This window comes from Microcaecilia unicolor, chromosome 4, assembly GCF_901765095.1.
Source record: "Microcaecilia unicolor chromosome 4, aMicUni1.1, whole genome shotgun sequence".
Taxonomy (NCBI): domain Eukaryota; kingdom Metazoa; phylum Chordata; class Amphibia; order Gymnophiona; family Siphonopidae; genus Microcaecilia; species Microcaecilia unicolor.
In genome coordinates, this window is record NC_044034.1 from 167,652,797 (window position 1) to 167,672,491 (window position 19,695).

At 46.8% G+C, this 19,695-nt stretch overlaps 1 protein-coding gene across 4 annotated transcripts in view; it reads right to left on the minus strand.

The window, feature by feature from the left end:
* ARFGAP2 (ADP ribosylation factor GTPase activating protein 2) overlaps positions 1-19,695 on the minus strand; it is a 59,334-nt gene that overhangs the window by 27,617 nt on the left and 12,022 nt on the right. The window contains exons 7-12 of one of the 4 annotated variants that reach the window (XM_030200883.1): positions 19,492-19,548; positions 15,732-15,776; positions 14,717-14,769; positions 14,253-14,389; positions 12,994-13,125; positions 12,521-12,646 (exon numbers count right to left, since the gene is read on the minus strand). In XM_030200883.1, the coding sequence (XP_030056743.1) occupies positions 12,521-12,646; positions 12,994-13,125; positions 14,253-14,389; positions 14,717-14,769; positions 15,732-15,776; positions 19,492-19,548 (550 nt within the window). Of the gene's footprint in view, positions 1-12,520; positions 12,647-12,993; positions 13,126-14,252; positions 14,390-14,716; positions 14,776-15,731; positions 15,777-19,491; positions 19,549-19,695 lie in introns of all 4 variants that reach the window. The other 3 variants (XM_030200882.1, XM_030200886.1, XM_030200884.1) reach the window with 3 other exon arrangements.

Here is a 19,695-nt window from a genome sequence, read left to right on the forward strand (position 1 = left end):
AGAATGCATACAATCACATCCCGATACTTCCAGCCCACAGGAAGGATCTTCGATTTTGGCTGGGAACACATCTCTTTCAGTACCATGCGTTGCCTTTTGGCCTCTCGTCAGCTCCCAGGGTTTTTACTAGCAGTAGTCACAGTGTCGCTATGCAAGCTGGGAGTTCATGTGTTCCCTTATCTTGATGATTGGCTGGTGAAGAGCACCTCGGAGAAAGGTGCTCGGGAGTCCATGTGGATGACTATTCGGGTGCTGGAGCTGCTAGGGTTTGTTGTAAACTACCCCAAGTCCCATCTACAGCCAGTTCAACAATTGGAATTCATAGGAGCCTTACTAGATAAAAAGACTGTCCGAGCCTACCTCCCGGAGACGTGTGCGGACAACCTTCTCTTCCTTGTGTCCAAGGTTCGGACATTGCAGCAGGTCACAGCTCAGCAGATGTTGAGACTGTTGGGCCACAAGGCTTCCACAGTATATGTTACACCCATGGCACGCCTTCACATGAGATTTGCTCACTGGACCCTGGCTCTTCACTGGTACCAAGCCACAGGAAGTCTGTAAGATGTCATCCAAGTGTCCCCGAAGCTTGTGCGCTCCATTTAGTGGTGGACAATTTGGTCCAATTTGACCTTGGGACTACCATTCCAAATTCCTCAGCTGCAAAAAGTGCCAACGATGGATGCATCTCTCCTGGGGTGGGGAGCTCATGTAGGGCTCCACACTCAAGGAGCTTGGTCCCTCCAGAAAACGAATCTTCAGATCAATCTCCTGGAGCTCTGAGCAATCTGGAACGCTCTAAAGGCTTTCAAAGATCGGCTGTCACATCAAATTATCCTAATTCAAACGGACAACCAGGTTGCAATGTATTACACTAACAAGCAGGGGGGCACCGGATCTCGCCCTCTGTCAGGAAGCCGTCCAGATAGGGCTTTGGGCATGCCGTCATGGCATGTTTCTCCAAGCCACTTATCTGCCGGGCGTAAACAACGGCCTGGTCGACAGACTAAGCAGGATAATGCAACCTCACAAGTGGTGTCTCAACATGGGCATAGCTCGAAAGATCTTCCGTGCGTGGGGCACCCCCTCGGTGGATCTTTTTGCCACTCAATTCAATCACAAGGTCTCTCAGTTCTGTTCCAGGTTTCAGGCCCACGACAGACTAGTGTCAGATGACTTTCTCCTTCACTGGGGGACAAGCCTTCTGTATGTGTATTCTCCGATACCTCTAGTAGGAAAAACTTTGTTGAAACTCAAGCAAGACCATGGAACTATGATTCTGATCACACCCTACTGGCCGTGACAAATTTGGTTCCCTCTTCTTCTGGGATTGTCCTCCCAAAGGCCGTGAAAATTACGTATGACCACCTCAACTTCCGGAAATCACCGAAAACTTATCTGTTCGAAAAAGGCATATCCTAATGATCCAACTTAATCACCTGAATCCAGTGACTCAAGTAAACCCAGGCTTGTTTTGAAAGTGAACTTTACATAACTTCCCTCTCTATGTTTCCTAATGTGTCTGTACATATCTATTTCATTTGTAATACATTGCTCCATATTTGTTTATTGACCGGAGGAGGCTTTCGCCCCACGGCACTATGTAAGCCACATTGAGCCTGCAAATAGGTAGGAAAATGTGGGGTACAAATGTAACAAATAAATAAAGAACCATGGAGACTGGAGTGTTTTCCAACCCTCATCACATAGAATGAGAGGTCGCTTCTACATCCCAACCTCCAGACTCTGGATCTCACAGCCTGGATGTTAAAAGCCTAGAATTTGCTTCCTTGGGTCTTTCGGAGAGCGTCTCCCGGGTATTGTGGGCTTCCAGGAAAGATTCCACGAAGAGGTGTTATTCTTTTAAATGGAGGTTTGCTGTCTGGTGTGACAGCAAGGCCATAGATCCCCTTTCTTGTCCTACACAGACTCTGCTTGAATACCTTCTATATTTATCAGTCTGGTCTCGACCAACTCAGTAAGGGTTCACCTTAGTGCAATTAGTGCTTATCATCATTGTGTAGAAGGTAAGCCTATCTCTGGACAGCCTTTAGCTGTTCACTTCATGAGAGGTTTGATTTTGTCAAAGCTCCCTTTCAAACCTCCACCTGTGTCATGGGATCTCAACATCGTTCTCACCCAGCTGATGAAGCTCCTTTTGAGCCACTGAATTCCTGCTATCTTAAGTACTTGACCTGGAAGGTCGTTTTCTTGGTGGCTGTTACTTCAGCTCGTAGGGTCAGTGAGCTGCAGGCCTTAGTAATGGATGCATCTTATACTAGGTTTCATCACAATATTGTACTCTTCTGCACGTACCCTAAGCTCCTGCCAAAGGTGGTGTCAGAGTTCCATCTGAACCAGTCAATTGTCTTGTCAACATTTTCCCCCCAACCTCATGCCTATCCTGGCGAAAGCAGCTTGCACACCTTGGACTGCAAGAGCGAGTTGACCTTTTACATGAGGCGGACAAAGCCCTTCAGACAGTCCGCCCAGTTGTTTGTTTCTTTTGATCCCAACAGGAGGGGAGTCGCCATTGGTAAATGCACCATTTCCAACTGGCTAGCAGATTGCATTTCCTTTGCTTATGCTGGGCTGACTTTGGAGGGTAATGTCATGGCTCACAATGTCAGAGCCGTGGCTCACAAAGTCAGCCTCCATTGAAGAGATCTGCAAGGCTGTGATGTGGTCTTCAGTCCACACATTCACATCTCACTACTGCCTTCAGCAGAATACCAGACACGACAGTCGGTTTGGGCAGTGTTGCAGAATCTGTTTGGGATCTAGAATCCAACTCCACCCCCCTAGGCGCATTTTATTCTGTTCCAGGCTGCATCCTCATCTAGTTGTATTTTCTTTCAGGTTAATTTTTGTTATGTCCTCGCCGCTGCGAGGCTCAATTGACCGGTGTTTGTTGTTTTGGATGAGACTGGATGCTAGGGATTCCCCACTTGTAAGAATGGTAAGCCTGTTTGTCCTTGGAGAAAGCGAAGATACTTACCTGTAAAAGGCATTCTCCGAGGACAGCAGGCTTCACATTCTCACAATCCCACCCCACCTCCCCTTGAGTTGTTTCTTCGCAATTTGTTTTTATGCTATTGTAGTAAACTGAAGAGATGCAGGAAGGTGCTCAGTGCAAGCGCCCCAGAAGGCTCTCAAATTTTTTCTTTGCTGGCTTGTGACAATGTGAAGCCCGCTGTCCTCGGAGAATACCTGCTACAGGTAAGTATCTTCACTTTTCAGAAAGTCTTTGACAAAGTTCTTCATGAGAGACTCCTGAGAAAATTAAACAGTCATGGGATAAGAGGCAATGTCACTCTGTGGATTAGGGATCGGTTATTAGACAGAAAGCAGAGAGTAGGATTAAATGGCCATTTTTCTCAATGGAGGAGGGTGAATAGTGGAGTGCCACAGGCATCTGTACTGGGACCGGTGCTATTTAACATATTTATAAATAGTATGGAAAATGGATCGATGAGTGAGATGATTAAATTTGCAGATGATACAAAAAGATTCACAGTTGTCAAAACACATGTGGATCGTTAAAAATTGCAGGAATACCTTAGGAAACTGGAAAACTTGGCATCCAAACGGCAGATGAAATTTAAAGTGGACAAATGCAAAGTGATGCACATTGGGAAGAATAATCCGAATTATAGTTACCTGATGCTAGGGTCCACCTTAAGAGTCAGAACTCAAGAAAAAGGTTTGGGTGTCATTGTAGACAATACGCTGAAATCTTCTGCTCAGTGTGCAGCGGTGGTGGCCAAAAAAGCAAACAGGATACTAGGAATTATTAGGAAAGGGATGCAAAATAAGACCGAGAATACTATAATGCTTATGTATTGCTCCATGGTACGACCTCACCTTGAGTATTGCATTCAATTCTGGTTGCCGTATCTCAGAAAACATATAGTAGAATTAGAAAAGGTTCAAAGAAGAGCAACCAAAATGATAAAGGAGATGGAACTCCTCCCATATGAGGAAGGCTAAAGAGGTTAGGGCTCTTCAGCTTGGAAAAGAGACAGCTGAGGGGAGGATATGATCGAGGTCTATAAAATCCCGAGTGGTGAAGAACGGGTAGAAGTGAATCAATTTTTCACTCTTTCAAAAAGTACAAAGACCAGGGGACACTCAATGAAATTACAAGGAAATACTTTTAAAACAAATAGGAAGAAAAATTTTTTCACTCAAAGAATAGTTAAGCTCTGGAACTCGCTGCTGGAGGACGTGTTAACAGCAGTTAACACACTTGGGTTTAAAAAAAGGTATGGACAAGGTCCTTGAGGGAAAGTCCATTGTCTGTTATTGAGATGGACATGGAGGAAGCCACCACTTGCCCTGAAATTGGTAGCAGGAGTGTTGCTACTAATTGGGTTTCTGCCAGGTACTTGTGACCTGGATTGGCCAATGTTGGCAGCAGGATATTGGGCGAGATGGACCATTGGTCTGACCCAGTATGGCTATTCTTATGCTCTTATGTCCCTGCTTCAGTAAATAGGCTTGGTGTAACAGCAATATAACTCCGGAGACAAAGATCTCAATGCAGCTGAATGGTCTGTCGGGCCCTGAGGCTGTAAAATGGCAGCTATGCACGTGTGATCAGCCAGAGGCTGCTAATCACTGTCAGTCGGCCCTGACAAAATAGTGCCCGATCCTGTGCTCTCCTGCATCAAACTGCGCACCACCCTGCTGGAGAGTCCAAAGACACCGGTATATTTGGATGCTGCACCGAATCCGAAGAAGATGTGCTCCCACTGACCATTTCCTCCACAACCCGCAGGATTCTCAGCTTGCACGAACTGCAATGCCCCAATGCCGGCCGGTAGGTCCCACAGCAGAAATACCGCTTAACTGCCTCTGCAGGAGTATCCATTCACCCCAACTGTCACCAGCTCAGCACATGTCCCAAGGATCCCTCCCCTGCACCAAGTAGAACTTGCAGCCCTCCAAGCGGTTCTGAGTCAAACTTACCGCTGCTGGATGCTCCCCCCAAGCTCAGCCTCCACAAGTCTCACCCCATATAAGAAAGAATCCGGACAGATACTCTGTCCCATGCTCTCCAGTAAACCTTTTCCCTCCTTTTTTTCATTTTTAATTAAAGGTTGTTGTGCTAGTAAAGGAGAGCTCTACAGGAAACAGAGAAGAGGTGAAGGGAGGGAAGAAGTAAATTCATGGGGTACCACAGACAGGGATACGAAGACCTCCAGATATGACTCTGAGACTCAAGCCACCTGCAAAGCTCAACTGGGGACCAGCTGACCAACTGGAACTGGAGCAAATCACTTAGAGCCAGAGGCTGAAGAGTGTATCCGTCCAACTGCTGGAGATAGAAAACACTGAGGAGCTGGACTGGGTGCCAACACTGAGATATATCAGCTCAGTTTTCACTTTGCTATCTTTATCTGCTGGTTGATGGACACAACTATCCCACAGGTTCTGGAATAGTGGGAAGCTACGTAATTGAAAGCTCCATTTACCACTACTCTTTATTACATCCCACTTGACCAGTTTCTAACCCAGTCACTTCCAGGCCCATACCAAGGGCACTCAGTTTAGTCATCTATGTGGAACCACACCAAAGACCCAATAGTCTCCCCTAATTCAACTCTGAGGTCATCCAATCAGAGAAACTGACTGGATTCATTTCATCTGACAAGACCAATCTCTAATAAAACCATTCTGCCTCAGGTCCTGCAATTCACTGGACTACACAAACAGCACTATCCTGTCTTCTCAAATGTATTGAATTTGACCAGTGAAAAGCTATCACCTACAGCCTGTTGACCATTATGCTCAATCATATAAACTTCAGAGGGCCAGAGAGAAAAATACAAGCCAAATGGCAGACTGTGGGGATCCAACTGCATCAGAATAAGCTATAACTGTAATAGCACTGGAGTAATCTGCATGAAGCAGCTATTATAACCTTGCAGCAGGCTTCCAAGAAGGCTGGAGTAACCTGCACAGAGTGATCATGGCCTGGAGAGGCCAGCTACCTCCAAACATCAGCCTTCATATGTCTTGGCAACTATGTGGAATATTACAAATCTTGGTGGCAAGACATAGGAGGTAGTCCTGGTGCTGGACTAAAAATCTAACAAAGAAAATGCCTGAAATAGCAGAAAGCGAATGATACATACCTGTAGCAGGTGTTCTCCGAGGACAGCAGGCTGATTGTTCTCACGACTGGGGTTGACGTCCACGGCAGCCCCCACCAACCGGAACAAAACTTTCCGGGGGGTCCCGCACGCAGGGCACGCCCACCGCGCATGCGCGGCCGTCTTCCCGCCCGTGCGCGACCGTTCCCGCTCAGTTGAATGACAAGCAAAAATAAGTAAAAACGCAACTCCAAAGGGGAGGAGGGAGGGTAGGTGAGAACAATCAGCCTGCTGTCCTCGGAGAACACCTGCTACAGGTATGTATCATTCGCTTTCTCCGAGGACAAGCAGGCTGCTTGTTCTCACGACTGGGGTATCCCTAGCTCTCAGGCTCACTCAAAACAAGAACCCAGGTCAATTGAACCTCGCAACGGCGAGGGCATAACAGAAATTGACCTACGAAGAACAACTGAGAGTGCAGCCTGACCAGAATAAATTCGGGTCCTGGAGGGTGGAGTTGGATTTAAACCCCAAACAGATTCTGCAGCACCGACTGCCCGAACCGACTGTCGCGTCGGGTATCCTGCTGAAGCCAGTAATGTGATGTGAATGTGTGGACAGAAGACCACGTCGCAGCCTTGCAAATTTCTTCAATAGTGGCTGACTTCAAGTGAGCCACCGACGCTGCCATGGCTCTGACACTATGAGCTGTGACATGACCCTCAAGAGTCAGCCCAGCCTGGGCGTAAGTGAAGGAAATGCAATCTGCTAGCCAATTGGAGATGGTGCGTTTCCCGACAGCGACCCCTTTCCTATTGGGGTTGAAAGAAACAAACAACTGGGCGGACTGTCTGTGGGGCTGTGTCCGCTCCAAATAGAAGGCTAACGCTCGCTTGCAGTCCAATGTGTGCAACTGACGTTCAGCAGGGCGGGTATGCGGTCTGGGAAAGAATGTTGGCAAGACAATTGACTGGTTAAGATGGAACTCCGACACCACCTTTGGCAGGAACTTAGGGTGAGTGCGGAGCACTACTCTGTTATGATGAAATTTAGTATACGGAGCATGAGCTACCAGGGCTTGAAGCTCACTGACCCTACGAGCTGAAGTAACTGCCACCAAGAAAATGACCTTCCAGGTCAAGTACTTCAGATGGCATGAATTCAGTGGCTCAAAAGGAGGTTTCATCAGCTGGGTGAGGACGACGTTGAGATCCCATGACACTGCAGGAGGCTTGACAGGGGGCTTTGACAAAAGCAAGCCTCTCATGAATCGAACGACTAAAGGCTCTCCAGAGATGGCTTTACCCTCTACACGAAGATGGTAAGCACTAATCGCACTAAGGTGATTCCTTACTGAGTTGGTCTTGAGGCCAGTCTCTGATAAGTGCAGAATGTATTCAAGCAGGTTCTGTGCAGGACAAGAACGAGGTTCTAGGGCCTTGCTCTCACACCAAACGACAAACCTCCTCCACTTGAAAAAGTAACTCTTTTTAGTGGAATCCTTTCTAGAGGCAAGCAAGACACGGGAGACACCCTCAGACAGACCCAACGAAGCAAAGTCTACGCCCTCAACATCCAGGCCGTGAGAGCCAGAGACTGAAGGTTGGGGTGCAGAAGCGCTCCGTCGTTCTGCGAAATGAGAGTCGGAAAACACTCCAATCTCCACGGTTCTTCGGAGGACAACTCCAGAAGAAGAGGGAACCAGATCTGTCAGGGCCAAAAAGGCGCTATCAGAATCATGGTGCCGTGGTCTTGCTTGAGCTTCAGTAAGGTCTTCCCCACCAAAGGTATGGGAGGATAAGCATACAGGAGGCTGGTCCCCCAATGGAGGAGAAAGGCATCCGACGCTAGTCTGCCGTGAACCTGGAGTCTGGAACAGAACAGAGGCAGCTTGTGGTTGGTCTGAGAGGCGAAAAGGTCCACCGAGGGAATGCCCCACTCTCGGAAGATCTTGCGTACCACTCTGGAATGGAGCGACCACTCGTGCGGTTGCATGACTCTGCTCAGTCTGTCGGCCAGACTGTTGTTTACACCTGCCAGGTATGTGGCTTGGAGAAGCATGCCAAACTGGCAAGCCCAACGCCACATCCTGACGGCTTCCTGGCACAGGGGGCGAGATCCGGTGCCCCCCTGCTTGTTGATGTAATACATTGCAACCTGATTGTCTGTCCGAATTTGGATAATTTGACAGGACAGCCGATCTCTGAAAGCCTTCAGTGCGTTCCAGACCGCTCGGAGCTCCAGGAGGGTTGATCTTTTTCCTGGAGGGACCACAGTCCCTGGGTGTGAAGCCCATCGACATAAGCTCCCCACCCCAGGCGAGATGCATCCATCGTTAGCACTTTCGTGTGCTGTGGAATTTGGAATGGGCGTCCCAGGGTCAAATTGGTCCGAATGGTCCACCAGTGCAGTGAAGTGCGGCAACTGATGGAGAGGCGGATGACATCTTCTAGATTCCCGGTGGCCTGACACCACTGGGAAGCTAGGGTCCATTGAGCAGATCTCATGTGAAGACGAGCCATGGGAGTCACATGAACTGTAGGGGCCATAAGACCTAGGAGTCTCAACATCTGTCGAGCTGTGATCTGCTGAGACGCTCTGGTCTGGGAAGCGAGGGACAGGAGGTTGTGGGCCCTCGCTTCGGGAAGAAAGGCCTGAGCCGTCCGTGAATTCAGCAGAGCTCCTATGAATTCCAGAGATTGGACTGGCTGGAGATGGGACTTTGGGTAATTTATCACAAACCCCAGCAGCTCCAGGAGGTGAATAGTGCACTGCATAGACCGGAGAGCTCCTGCCTCCGAGGTGTTCTTGACCAGCCAATCGTCGAGATACGGGAACACGTGCACTCCCAGCTTGCGTAGATACGCCGCGACCACCACGAGACACTTCGTGAACACCCGTGGGGCAGAGGCGAGCCCAAAGGGCAGCACACAATACTGAAAGTGCCGTGTCCCCAGGCGGAATCTGAGATACTGTCTGTGAGCTGGCAGTATCGGGATGTGAGTGTATGCGTCCTTTAAATCCAGGGAACATAGCCAATCGTTTTTCTGAATCATTGGCAGAAGGGTGCCCAAGGAAAGCATCCTGAACTTCTCTGTGACCAGATATTTGTTCAGGCCTCTCAGGTCTAGGATGGGGCGCATCCCCCCTGTTTTCTTTTTCCACAAGGAAGTACCTGGAATAGAATCCCTGCCCTTCCTGCCCGGGTGGCACGGGCTCGACCGCATTGGCGCTGAGAAGGGCGGAGAGTTCCTCTGCAAGTACCCTCTTGTGCTGGGAGCTGAAGGATTGGGCTCCCGGAGGACAATTTGGTGGAGGGGAGGCCAAATTCAGGGCGTATCCACACCGCACTATTTGGAGAACCCACTGGTCGGAGGTTATTAGAGGCCACCTTTGGTGAAAAAATTTTAACCTCCCCCCGACTGGCAGATCGTCCGGCACAGACACTTTGAAGGCGGCTATGTTCCCATGGATCCAGTCAAAAACCCGTCCCCGGTTTTTGCTGTGGAGGCGCTGGGGGCTGCTTAGGCGCACGCTGTTGACGAGAACGAGCGCGCTGGGACTGTCCCTGTGCCTGAGGAGGCCTTCGGGCCGGCTGGGTGTACCTACGCTTGTTGTAGGCGTAGGGCGCAGCCTGCCTGGCCTGGGAAAAACGTCCACCTGCTGAGATGGATGCTGAAGGCGCCCGGTGGGAGAGCTTGTCGAGGGCGGTTTCCCGCTGATGTAGTTGGTCCACCAACTGCTCGACCTTCTCACCAAAAATATTATTCCCCCCGGCAAGGGACATCCGCCAGTCGTTGCTGGGTGCGGTTGTCCAGGTCAGAGGCACGCAGCCATGAGAGCCTGCGCATCACTATACCTTGGGCCGCATATATACCCCTGGAACTTTCTGCACGCCTTCAGCTACCTGACCACCTCCTGAAAAGGCCTGGACTGCTCCGGGGGGAGCTTGTCAACCAGGTCCGCCAGTTGCTTCACATTATTCCGCATGTGTATGCTCGTGTAGAGCTGGTAGGACTGGATGTGGGTCACGAGCATTGAGGATTGGTAGGCCTTCCTCCCAAACGAGTCCAGAGTGCGAGACCCCCGCCCCGGTGGTGCCGAGGCAGTATCCCTCGAACTCCGTGCCCTCTTGAGAGCAGAGTCCACGACCGCCGAGTCATGAGGCAATTGAGGCCGCATTAACTCTGGGTCAGAGTGGATCCTGTATTGGGACTCCGCTTTCTTGGGGATGGTGGGATTAGATAACGGTCTCAACCAGTTCCGAAGCAGTGTCTCTTTGAGGACATTGTGCAACGGTACCGTGGAGGACTCTCTAGGTGGTGATGGATAGTCGAGGACCTCGAGCATCTCGGCCCTCGGCTCATCCACAGAGACCACGGGGAAGGGAATGCAGATAGACATATCCCTGACGAAGGAGGCAAAAGAGGCTCTCAGGTGGCGAGAGCTTCCTCTCTGGCGAAGGAGTGGGGTCGGAGGGAAGGCCCACAGACTCCTCTGAGGAGAAATATCTGGGGTCCTCCTCCTCCCCCCACGAGGCCTCTTCCTCGGTGTCGGACATGAGCTCCTGTAGCTCAGACCTCAACCGGGCCCGGCTCGACTTCGAGTCCTCGGTGATGGTGTCGAGCGGTGGACTCCCGCGCCGGCGGGGATGAAGCTCCCTCCATCGACGTCGATGAGGACTCCACCTGCGTGGCGGTCGAGACCGGCGCCGCAAGCGGCTTTGAAGGCCTTGGCACCGGGCTAGAGCACGCCGGCGCCTCCATCAACGGCACCGAGGGCACAAGCACCCCCGGCGCCGGCACAGTCTGGCGCATCAGCCCTTCCAGGATCCCCGGAAGGATGGCTCGGAGGCACTCGTCCAGGCCCGCTGTTGGGAAAGGCGAGGGGGCCGGTAGAGAAGCCGGTGCTGGAAGCTGTTCGGGTCCAGGAGACGGCACCAAAGTGCTGGCACCCTGACATGACGATACCTGTACTACAGAGGGGGACCGCTCCTCTCGGCGCTGCCGCTTCCTCAGCGTCGAATCGTCTCTGGAGCCGGGAGCCATATGCGCCGTGGGCGACCGATGACGGTGCTTTTTTGTCTTTTTCCAGTGCCCGTCATCGGCGCTCAACGGTACCGAAGAGGAGGTAGATCCCCCTCGCCCTCGAGGGATCGGGTCCGACAGGGTTCGGTCCCGAGGACCCTGGGTAGAGGGAGTGACCGGGGCCGATTGCCCACGCGGCCGCTCACCCCTGCCATCTCCGGAAGACCGGCGGGCCGACGGGACCCGTACTCCTGGGGTCAGTGCCGATTTCGTGGACATCGGTACCGGTACCGAAGATCCGGCCGTCGATATCGATGCTGTCGAAGGCGAAGGGCCGGCGCAAGTTCCAAAAAGACGGTCCCGTACAACTTGCCTTGCCACCTGTGTCTGTTTCCGTAAACCGAGACACAAGGTGCACGTCTTGGTATCGTGCTCCGGCCCGAGGCACTGGAGGCACCAAGCGTGAGTGTCGGTCTGCGAGATATGCCGGCCGCACCGACCACACTTTTTAAATCCACTCGGGACCTTCGAGGACATCGACGGAAAAATCGCGTCGGCGAAGTCAAAGTCCTCGATGGTGGCGGTAATTTCACACCTCGAAAAATAAATCGACCGCGCGGCCACAAGGCCGCAACGAGACGCCCCCGCTAAAAGACGAGGGAAAACAAGTTTCTCTCTCTTTTTTTTTTTTAACAAAATAAAACAAAGTAAAGAAACTCAACGAAGAAAATCTCGCGGCGAAAACGCGATCCGGTTTCCGGGGCTGACAGAGAGAGAGACGAACGCGGCTCTCTCCAGCGCAGAAAAGACTGAGCGGGAACGGTCGCGCACGGGCGGGAAGACGGCCGCGCATGCGCGGTGGGCGTACCCTGCGTGCGGGACCGCCCCCAAAGTTTTGTTCCGGTTGGTGGGGGCTGCCGTGGACGTCAACCCCAGTCGTGAAAACAAGCAGCCTGCTTGTCCTCGGAGAACAACAAATATGGCAGAGGCCAGCATTGTAAGATAACTAGAGAATGCTTGGGAATGATTCGGAAGGCATGGATAGAAACATGGTTAAGAGGTCAACGAAAAGACATGTTAGGTGCTGGTTTAAACATGAGAGTTTATATGCTCATCTGAGGAGGAATCTAGGTTGGATGGACCAGCTGGTCTATCTGAGTCATTAGCTGATATACAGTTATATTGTCACTATCTATCCCCCATGCCAGGAGGTGCAAGTGCTCCTCCAGCAACATCCCCATCCTCTGCAAGTCCAAGAAGCAGGACCTGAATCCAAGAGTGGCCCCCAAGGAACATCCATTTGCTTTCTTACTGTTCTGTAGGACACCTTGTGCAGCACTGTATATACAGAATATTACACTACATTATACTACAATAAAATATTTTGGAGACTCTTACTTGGGTGGTCCAGACGTGAAGCTAGAGTCTTCAAATAGGTCAAGATGAGTGCGAGAGGACTTTACAGCAACTGGAGTTTCTTGTTCAATAACGTGCATTTCTGAGAGCATAGAGTGTGAGACTGAACTACAAGAGACACAGGCACACATTGAGTTATAAGGGTTTCATATACTTTAAAGCATCAAAGCTTTTCTCTTAGCAATCTAATCTCAGACACTTCTAGCCTACCCACTCCCAAAATAGGTTTAAAGGTGGATTACACTGAAGAGGCCAGTAAAAGAAACTACTGGGAAGTTACAAATGCAAAGAATTCATTGATTAACAAGTCTGAAATTTAAGAATGCTTTTTTAAATATACAGTCCAGAAACAATCAGTTATGTCCCATTAAACAGTATGGGCTGCTCTTGCACCCCTGTTCAGTGGCTCTGCCCTAATGTTCTCTTTTCAGAAGTCATAGCCTGTAGCGTCATACCTCCGGGCTGCTAAACCCATTCCCAGTCTCTCCGCTTGCTGCAGTTTCTGCCCCTCGAGGTTTTGCAGCCTCTTCTCATCCTTTTTACGATCAATCTGCAGCTCCTGATATGCCAGTCTCATAGCAGACACCCTAAAAAAAAAAAAAAAAAAACAACCTAAAATCAGGACTACTTACTTCTCTCCTCTCCTCTCCTCCTTACCCTCATGTTTCTCTCTGCCTTCTTAACATCACACTGCTTGCTCTTATCCACTGCTTCCCTCCCTTCCCCTCCATGCTGATCCCCTTTCTATTCACTGTTCTCCTTCATCTCTCTCTATACTCTCTTCACCCACATTGCTCCCTTCCTCATCTCACACTGCCTCATCCATTGCTATACTACTTCTTCCCTATCCAGCATGGCTCCTTTCTCTCATTAACACACACTACTCTTGCCCCTCTCCATCTTTCTTCCCCTATTTATGTATTTCTGGGCCTGGCGCTCTCCTCCTGATCCTTTGGTCTTCCAGCTTAATTGAAATCAAGATCAGACATCAGGATTCTAGTATCAGTGAGCAGAAGGAAAGTTTTTTTTTTAAACGAAGGCTTAAAAACTTTTTCATTCAGGCCTTTGGTGATCAAGTTGTTTGGGAGGGAAGGATTCATGAGCAGTGTCTGATGATGTATTATACTATCGCAATTATTTTCTATTGTTTCTATAAGTAATACTTAGAAATAGTTTAACTTTGCTATGTCTGTTGGTTTTATGAACTTTTGTAAACTGCTGTGATCTTATAAAGCTAGACAGTATATCAAATTTTAACAAATAATACTTACAATTATCCAGGGATATATGTCTCTCTTTTTCTTATACTTAACTCAGTCACTGAAATAAAAGTGCTTGGATGGAGTCCAGGCATCAGGGCTCCTTCCAGAACCCTGAATTCAAACATCCTAAACCTGGTAACCAGGTGTTTCTATTGCAAGATGACAGGGACTCTTCCCCCAGGGGTTGCGGATGCTGCCTTTTCAAAATCCCTAGCCTCTGACTGCCTGGAGAGCAGAATATTTGAAATAGGAATTTAACCTAGGTCCTCTGCATGGCAGTGTGCAGAAGTAACCCTAAGCCATGCCCTTCTGCCCTATTTATGCCATGCTGTTCCTCTGTCTTGTACAATTTCCTCCACCTCACCCCTAAAAGAAAATAAGTGTTGCACAGATAAGATTCCTGCCTGCAACAGACCATTCTCTCAGGAGGTCATGAATACATTAAAACTCACAGCGATTCATCTGATTCTCTCCTGGTCTCAGCCGCCTGTTGCTCTCTCAGTTTTTCAGCAGCTTGAGCCCGATGCTCAATCTCATTAAACTTCTCGCTGCTCACCTTCTGAGCTCCAAGCCCTCTCCTTGAGCCCAACTAGAGGAAGGAAAAAACAGCAGTCAAACCACCAGTGGCTTTTTCACAGACCTTAATGACTTGTAACAAACTAGCCTTGGCTACTCTGTTCTGACTTCACGTCACTGCAGCTTGTGAAAGCCTCCAACTTAATCTTTCCAGGAGCTCCTACCTTTTATACATGTCAGAATATGAACCTCAACAGTGTTCAAGTCTCCTATTAGTTGAGAAGCTCCTCTTTTCTGTGTTTTACTTAGAGAAGGGAAGGAATCATCTTTGACAAGTTGTGAAACCAGCCTTCACTCCCTCTTCCCTCCCCCTCAAGAGAACAGTTCCTGCAGAACATACCCCTTTCTTGGCAGCAGTCTGCTTTTTCTTTCCAATAATGGAGGGCTTCAAGTCTGTAACTGGAAGAAAGAGGCATTAAGACAGAAAATAATGGGATAAGGAAAACCCAATGCCAAATAGCCAAGGTGTCAGCAAGCACAGTTATTCCCAGGACATTACCAGACAACTGGTGCTTCATGGCTATTCCTTTCAGGGTAGTACCTGGAAGATGGGGACTCGTGATACCTTCCCTCATACATAATGCCTGGTAGGCATGGCCTCTGGTGATACCTCCCCTCAGGGTAGTGGCCGACAACTGTGGCTTTTCTCGATATCTGCTCTCATGATAATGCCAAACAGCCAGGGCCTTAAGTGATAAGCAACACTCCTCCTGCCCTGTGGCAGTGTCGAGACAGCCTGGTTCTCTAACATTTTCCACATCTGGGCTACCCACCCCAAGGCGCTGCTAGGTGGACTAGATTCCAAGAGCTTCTTATATCAAGGCAATGCTAGGCAAGCAGAGTCTCCAGTGCTACCCCTTCAGGACAGAGCCAGGTGCATTAGAACTTTAGCATGTCACCTCAAAGTGGATCATGCAACTGTAACATTTTCACCAAACCCTGCCAAACAGAAACGCTGCTGCCATGTTAAAATAAGGAACTGGGTAGATTAATAGCAAAAAGCACTAATCAACATTTTATTCATCTGACACACAACTTCACGGGCCACCGAGCCGCACTCTCAGACAGAACAGAGAAGGGACAAGATCAGGAAAGAACTGAGAGTAAACAGTGAAGAGAGGAAGAAGCCCCATGAAGAGTAACTTGGATTATTGTTGGTAAAGTGGTAACTAAGCCAAATAGTGGCAAACATGCTCTAGCACCCCATTTTCCAACAACTAAAAATCATGCCTGCTAACATCCAAGCTAAGAGTGTGAACTGTAGCAGAGTGGCTGAAAGGAGACAGGCACAGAACAGGAAGTTTCAGCCACCTAAAGCTGAGAGCTGCTCACACAGTCACTGGTTTTCCAGTCACCTGTACTGGGTGCCGACTCCTGTGCTGACAGACGCATGGACTCCTCTGAGAAAGAGACAAACATTGTTTTTATTCCTATCTTAAGTTAAAAAGAAGGAACAGCAGGTAGGGTTGATGATTTCAAGCCGATCCAAAACGAGAAACATTTTAAGGTTACTTCAGGTTTCCTGGTACGTTGTGCAAGGAGTGGTGGAGCCACTTGGCAACAGTGATCATAATGCAATCAAATTTGGATCACTGGAGAGAAATACCTATTACTGCAAAGTGTATAAAGTTGGAGACTATGATAAAATGAGGAATGTAAAAGCAGCAATTACAAGGATTAAAAGTCTGTGTGAGGCATCTTGGAAGCTCAAACAAAAATATACTCTGCAGCTAAAAGATCAAACATCTGCTAGCATGGCTAAATGGTCATGTGAAAGTTTATAAAAGCCAGAAGGAATCCTTAAAAAGCAACTCAGATCTAATAAGGAAAATTGGAATGAGCAAAAAAAAAAAAAAGCAGTGGCAGACTAGTAAAAACATTAATATGGTAGGCCAAGAGATAGATTTGAGAAACCTGACAAAGAGGAAAATAATAAAACAACCTGCCACCATCCGTATGCGCTCACACTAAGCAGCTGGTCAACATGCTAAAAATTGGGTTTTTGATATTTGTTTACAGCCCCTTTGTTCTAATACCCCAAGGGAAGAGTTTTGGTTCTACCAAAAGACTGATTTTATAAATGCTTTGAAGTTATTTTGACCCTAAAGTCCAGAATCTTGTAACCTTTGGGCATGACCACCAAATATATACCAATATGCCCATTCCCCTGCATGCTCGCCAACAGCCACTCAAAGTAGATGCATATATTAAGTGAACCGTTGTCATGCACCATCTTAAAAGAGAATAGCCTAAAACTTTGTTTTCTTGACCAAGAGCAAAATTTTGTTTATAATCTTTTCCATTGCTTATCTGTCAAGGTCTCCCCTAGATTCAAATCCCATTCCTTCATATATTTCAGCTTAAAGACTTTACCTCTCCATACAGTGCTGAAATTAGCCCCTTCATTCCCACCCACAATTTCTCAAGATGAGTCAACTAATTCCAAACTGCTGCTCTGTTAGGTGGATGCTATTTTTTTAAAAAAACATTACTGGGCATATGAACACACACTGCTTAATGGGAAAATAAACAGCATGAATTTACTGAAAGGTAATTTGCTTTTCTCATCTACCAGACTACCTTAAAAAAAAAAAAAGAGGTATAAATAAGCATGTAGATAAAAGTGAATGAATTTGCATCTTCAGAAGATGTTGTCATAAAGTCCTTCATGACAAACTTCTCAGAAAATTAAAAAGTCATGGATAGGTGGCAATGTCTTATTGTGGAACGACAACTGGTTAAAAGAAACAGTAGCACTGGGATCTATATTGGGACTAGTACTGCTTACATCAATAAAAGATCCAGGAAAGGATACAGTGAGGTAATCAAATTTGCAGATAACATAAAATTATTCAAAATAATGAAAACATATACAGACTGAGAGATTGTGGAAGGACATGCAAGATGCATAGAGAAAGCTAATCCTGCACAATGTGGTTCCACAATAAATGTCACCTCTCAGGAAAAGGAACTCAGAGTCCCTGTGGGAAATACATCCCGAGCTGAAGATTTCAGTGTAACAGCAGCCAAAAAAGCAAACAGAACATTAGTAATTACTTGGAAGGGAACAGAAAATAACAATGCCATTCTGCATATTGTGTGCACTTCTGGTCACTCCATTTCTAAAATAAAAATAAAAATAATAATAATAATAAAAAAATAAAGATTTGGAGAAAAGAAGCTGCAAAAAATCTCTCAGTCTACATTAGAGAACCAAACAGATTATATACACATATAAATATTCATCTTGGAGGAGGCTGTGAAGGGATATTTAAAGTTTAGAAAATCTGAACATTTATTGGGCTGCACTTTTTTGCTAAACCTAATTGGTTTTATCCAGACAACCCTATTCTAGCACATTTACTCACTGGGCCTCTTTGGTGTTGGCAACCTGGGGTCAGTTCTTTGATGATAATGAGGTCGTCGGACTCGGAAGACGGCGAAGAAAGGCCTCAGGTAAGAGGCTCTGTTGATGGGAAGGTCTGCGGAGGTCTGGGGCCTTTGAACCCCCAGCTACTGGACAGATCTGTGGCATCTAAACCAGAGCCGGTTACTTTGGAGAGCATTTGGCATGCTCTCCAAAGCCTTGACATTAAACTAACTAATTCTACGCAAGAGATTTCTACTCTGGTAACTACGGTGGACACACTTTCTAAATCTTTTGAAAAAACTGAAATAGATTCCGCTAACCAAATGACTGAAATAAAAGAAGTGAAAAAGTTACAAGACTTTTCTTTGGAGACGATAAAAGACAAAAACTTAATTCACAGAAAAATTGAACAAATTGAAAATTATAATCGTAGACTGAATCTTCGTTTCTTAAATTTTCCTAGAACTCTGGGGTTTACTCCTCTTGAAGTCTTTAAAAAATATTTGGTAGAAGTTTTGAACTATCCCTCAGATCTTATTCCTCCAATTAATCGAATATATTATATACCAACTAAAAAGAATCAAGAAGAAGAAACTGTGGATATTATATTACAACGACCTCTACAAAAAGAACAAGAAAAATATGATCTTAACGGAAATTTTAGAATCGTCTATAACTGAGGATTCAGAAAGAATGACTGTTACTTTCATTTATTTTTGAACAAGATATGGAAGCTGTAAAACGTATGTTTTTTAAGAAATCACATTCCTTATTTTGTGGGAAAAAGATATGGATGTACCCCGATGTTACTAGACAGACACAGGAAAGAAGAAAAGCTTTTATAGCTTTAAGGAAAGAGACCCTAGAAATAGAGGCCTCTTTTTATTTAAATTACCCATGTAAATGTGTGATAAAATATCAAGGACTAAAATATATCTTTTTCCTACCAGAACAATTAAAAGTTTTTCTAAGTCAAAAAAAATTATGCGAAGTTTAATGTCAGATATAGTTATGATTAGGTGTGGCGTGTAATGCTAAATAATTTCTTTATTTATTCCTTAATTTCTCTCCTGAATATGTAGCCCCTCCTCAAACTTTTTGTGGTCTATATTATTATTATTTTGATGGAACAAATTATGCCTGTATTACCTAATTCAAGTATTGTACTTGGTGAAAAACTTTATAAATCAATAAACAAATAATAAAAAAAAAAAAGATTTGAAATTGTTCCCAAGATACAGAAAATGTGTGTGTATATAAATGGAGTATCAAGATGCTGTGGGACCTGTATGTACAGACAATCTCCTAACCCCCCAAAAAAGCACTGCTTCCGATTATCATCTTCACCACACAGAGAAGGATATTTTAACAAAGAATCCATGACAGCCCTGCAATTATACATCAGACAAGACTGCATACATCTTTGCACCCCTTTTGTTTACAAGCTCTCTAGAAAAAAGTAGCACACATGAGTTTATCTTGTTGGGCAGAATGGATGGACCGTGCAGGTCTTTTTCTGCCGTCATCTACTATGTTACTATTATGCGTATTTTCAAAGCACTTAGCCTTACAAAGTTCCATAGGTTACTATGGAACTTTGTAAGGCTAAGTGCTTTGAAAATGAGCCCCTATGTTACTATGTAAGAGGAAGTCCCTCACTGACTGGTACCGATAAGAAGCATAAGAATCCATTTATCAGCTGAATTTATGGTCAACACATCATAGAAAAGATGAAATCAACTTACCTAGAACAGATTTAGGAGATGTACTGAGACTATCTATGGTGGGACCTTGTTCTGGTTCTGAAAGCAACAAAACAATCAATTAAAGAATTGACAAAAAATAGAAACCGTGCTGAGGCTCGCCTCATTAACACCTTGCCTTAATGCCTCTGGTAAAGCTCTCTCCTTAGCTCATTAACATCTTCTGCAGGGGGAAAAGGTGTTACC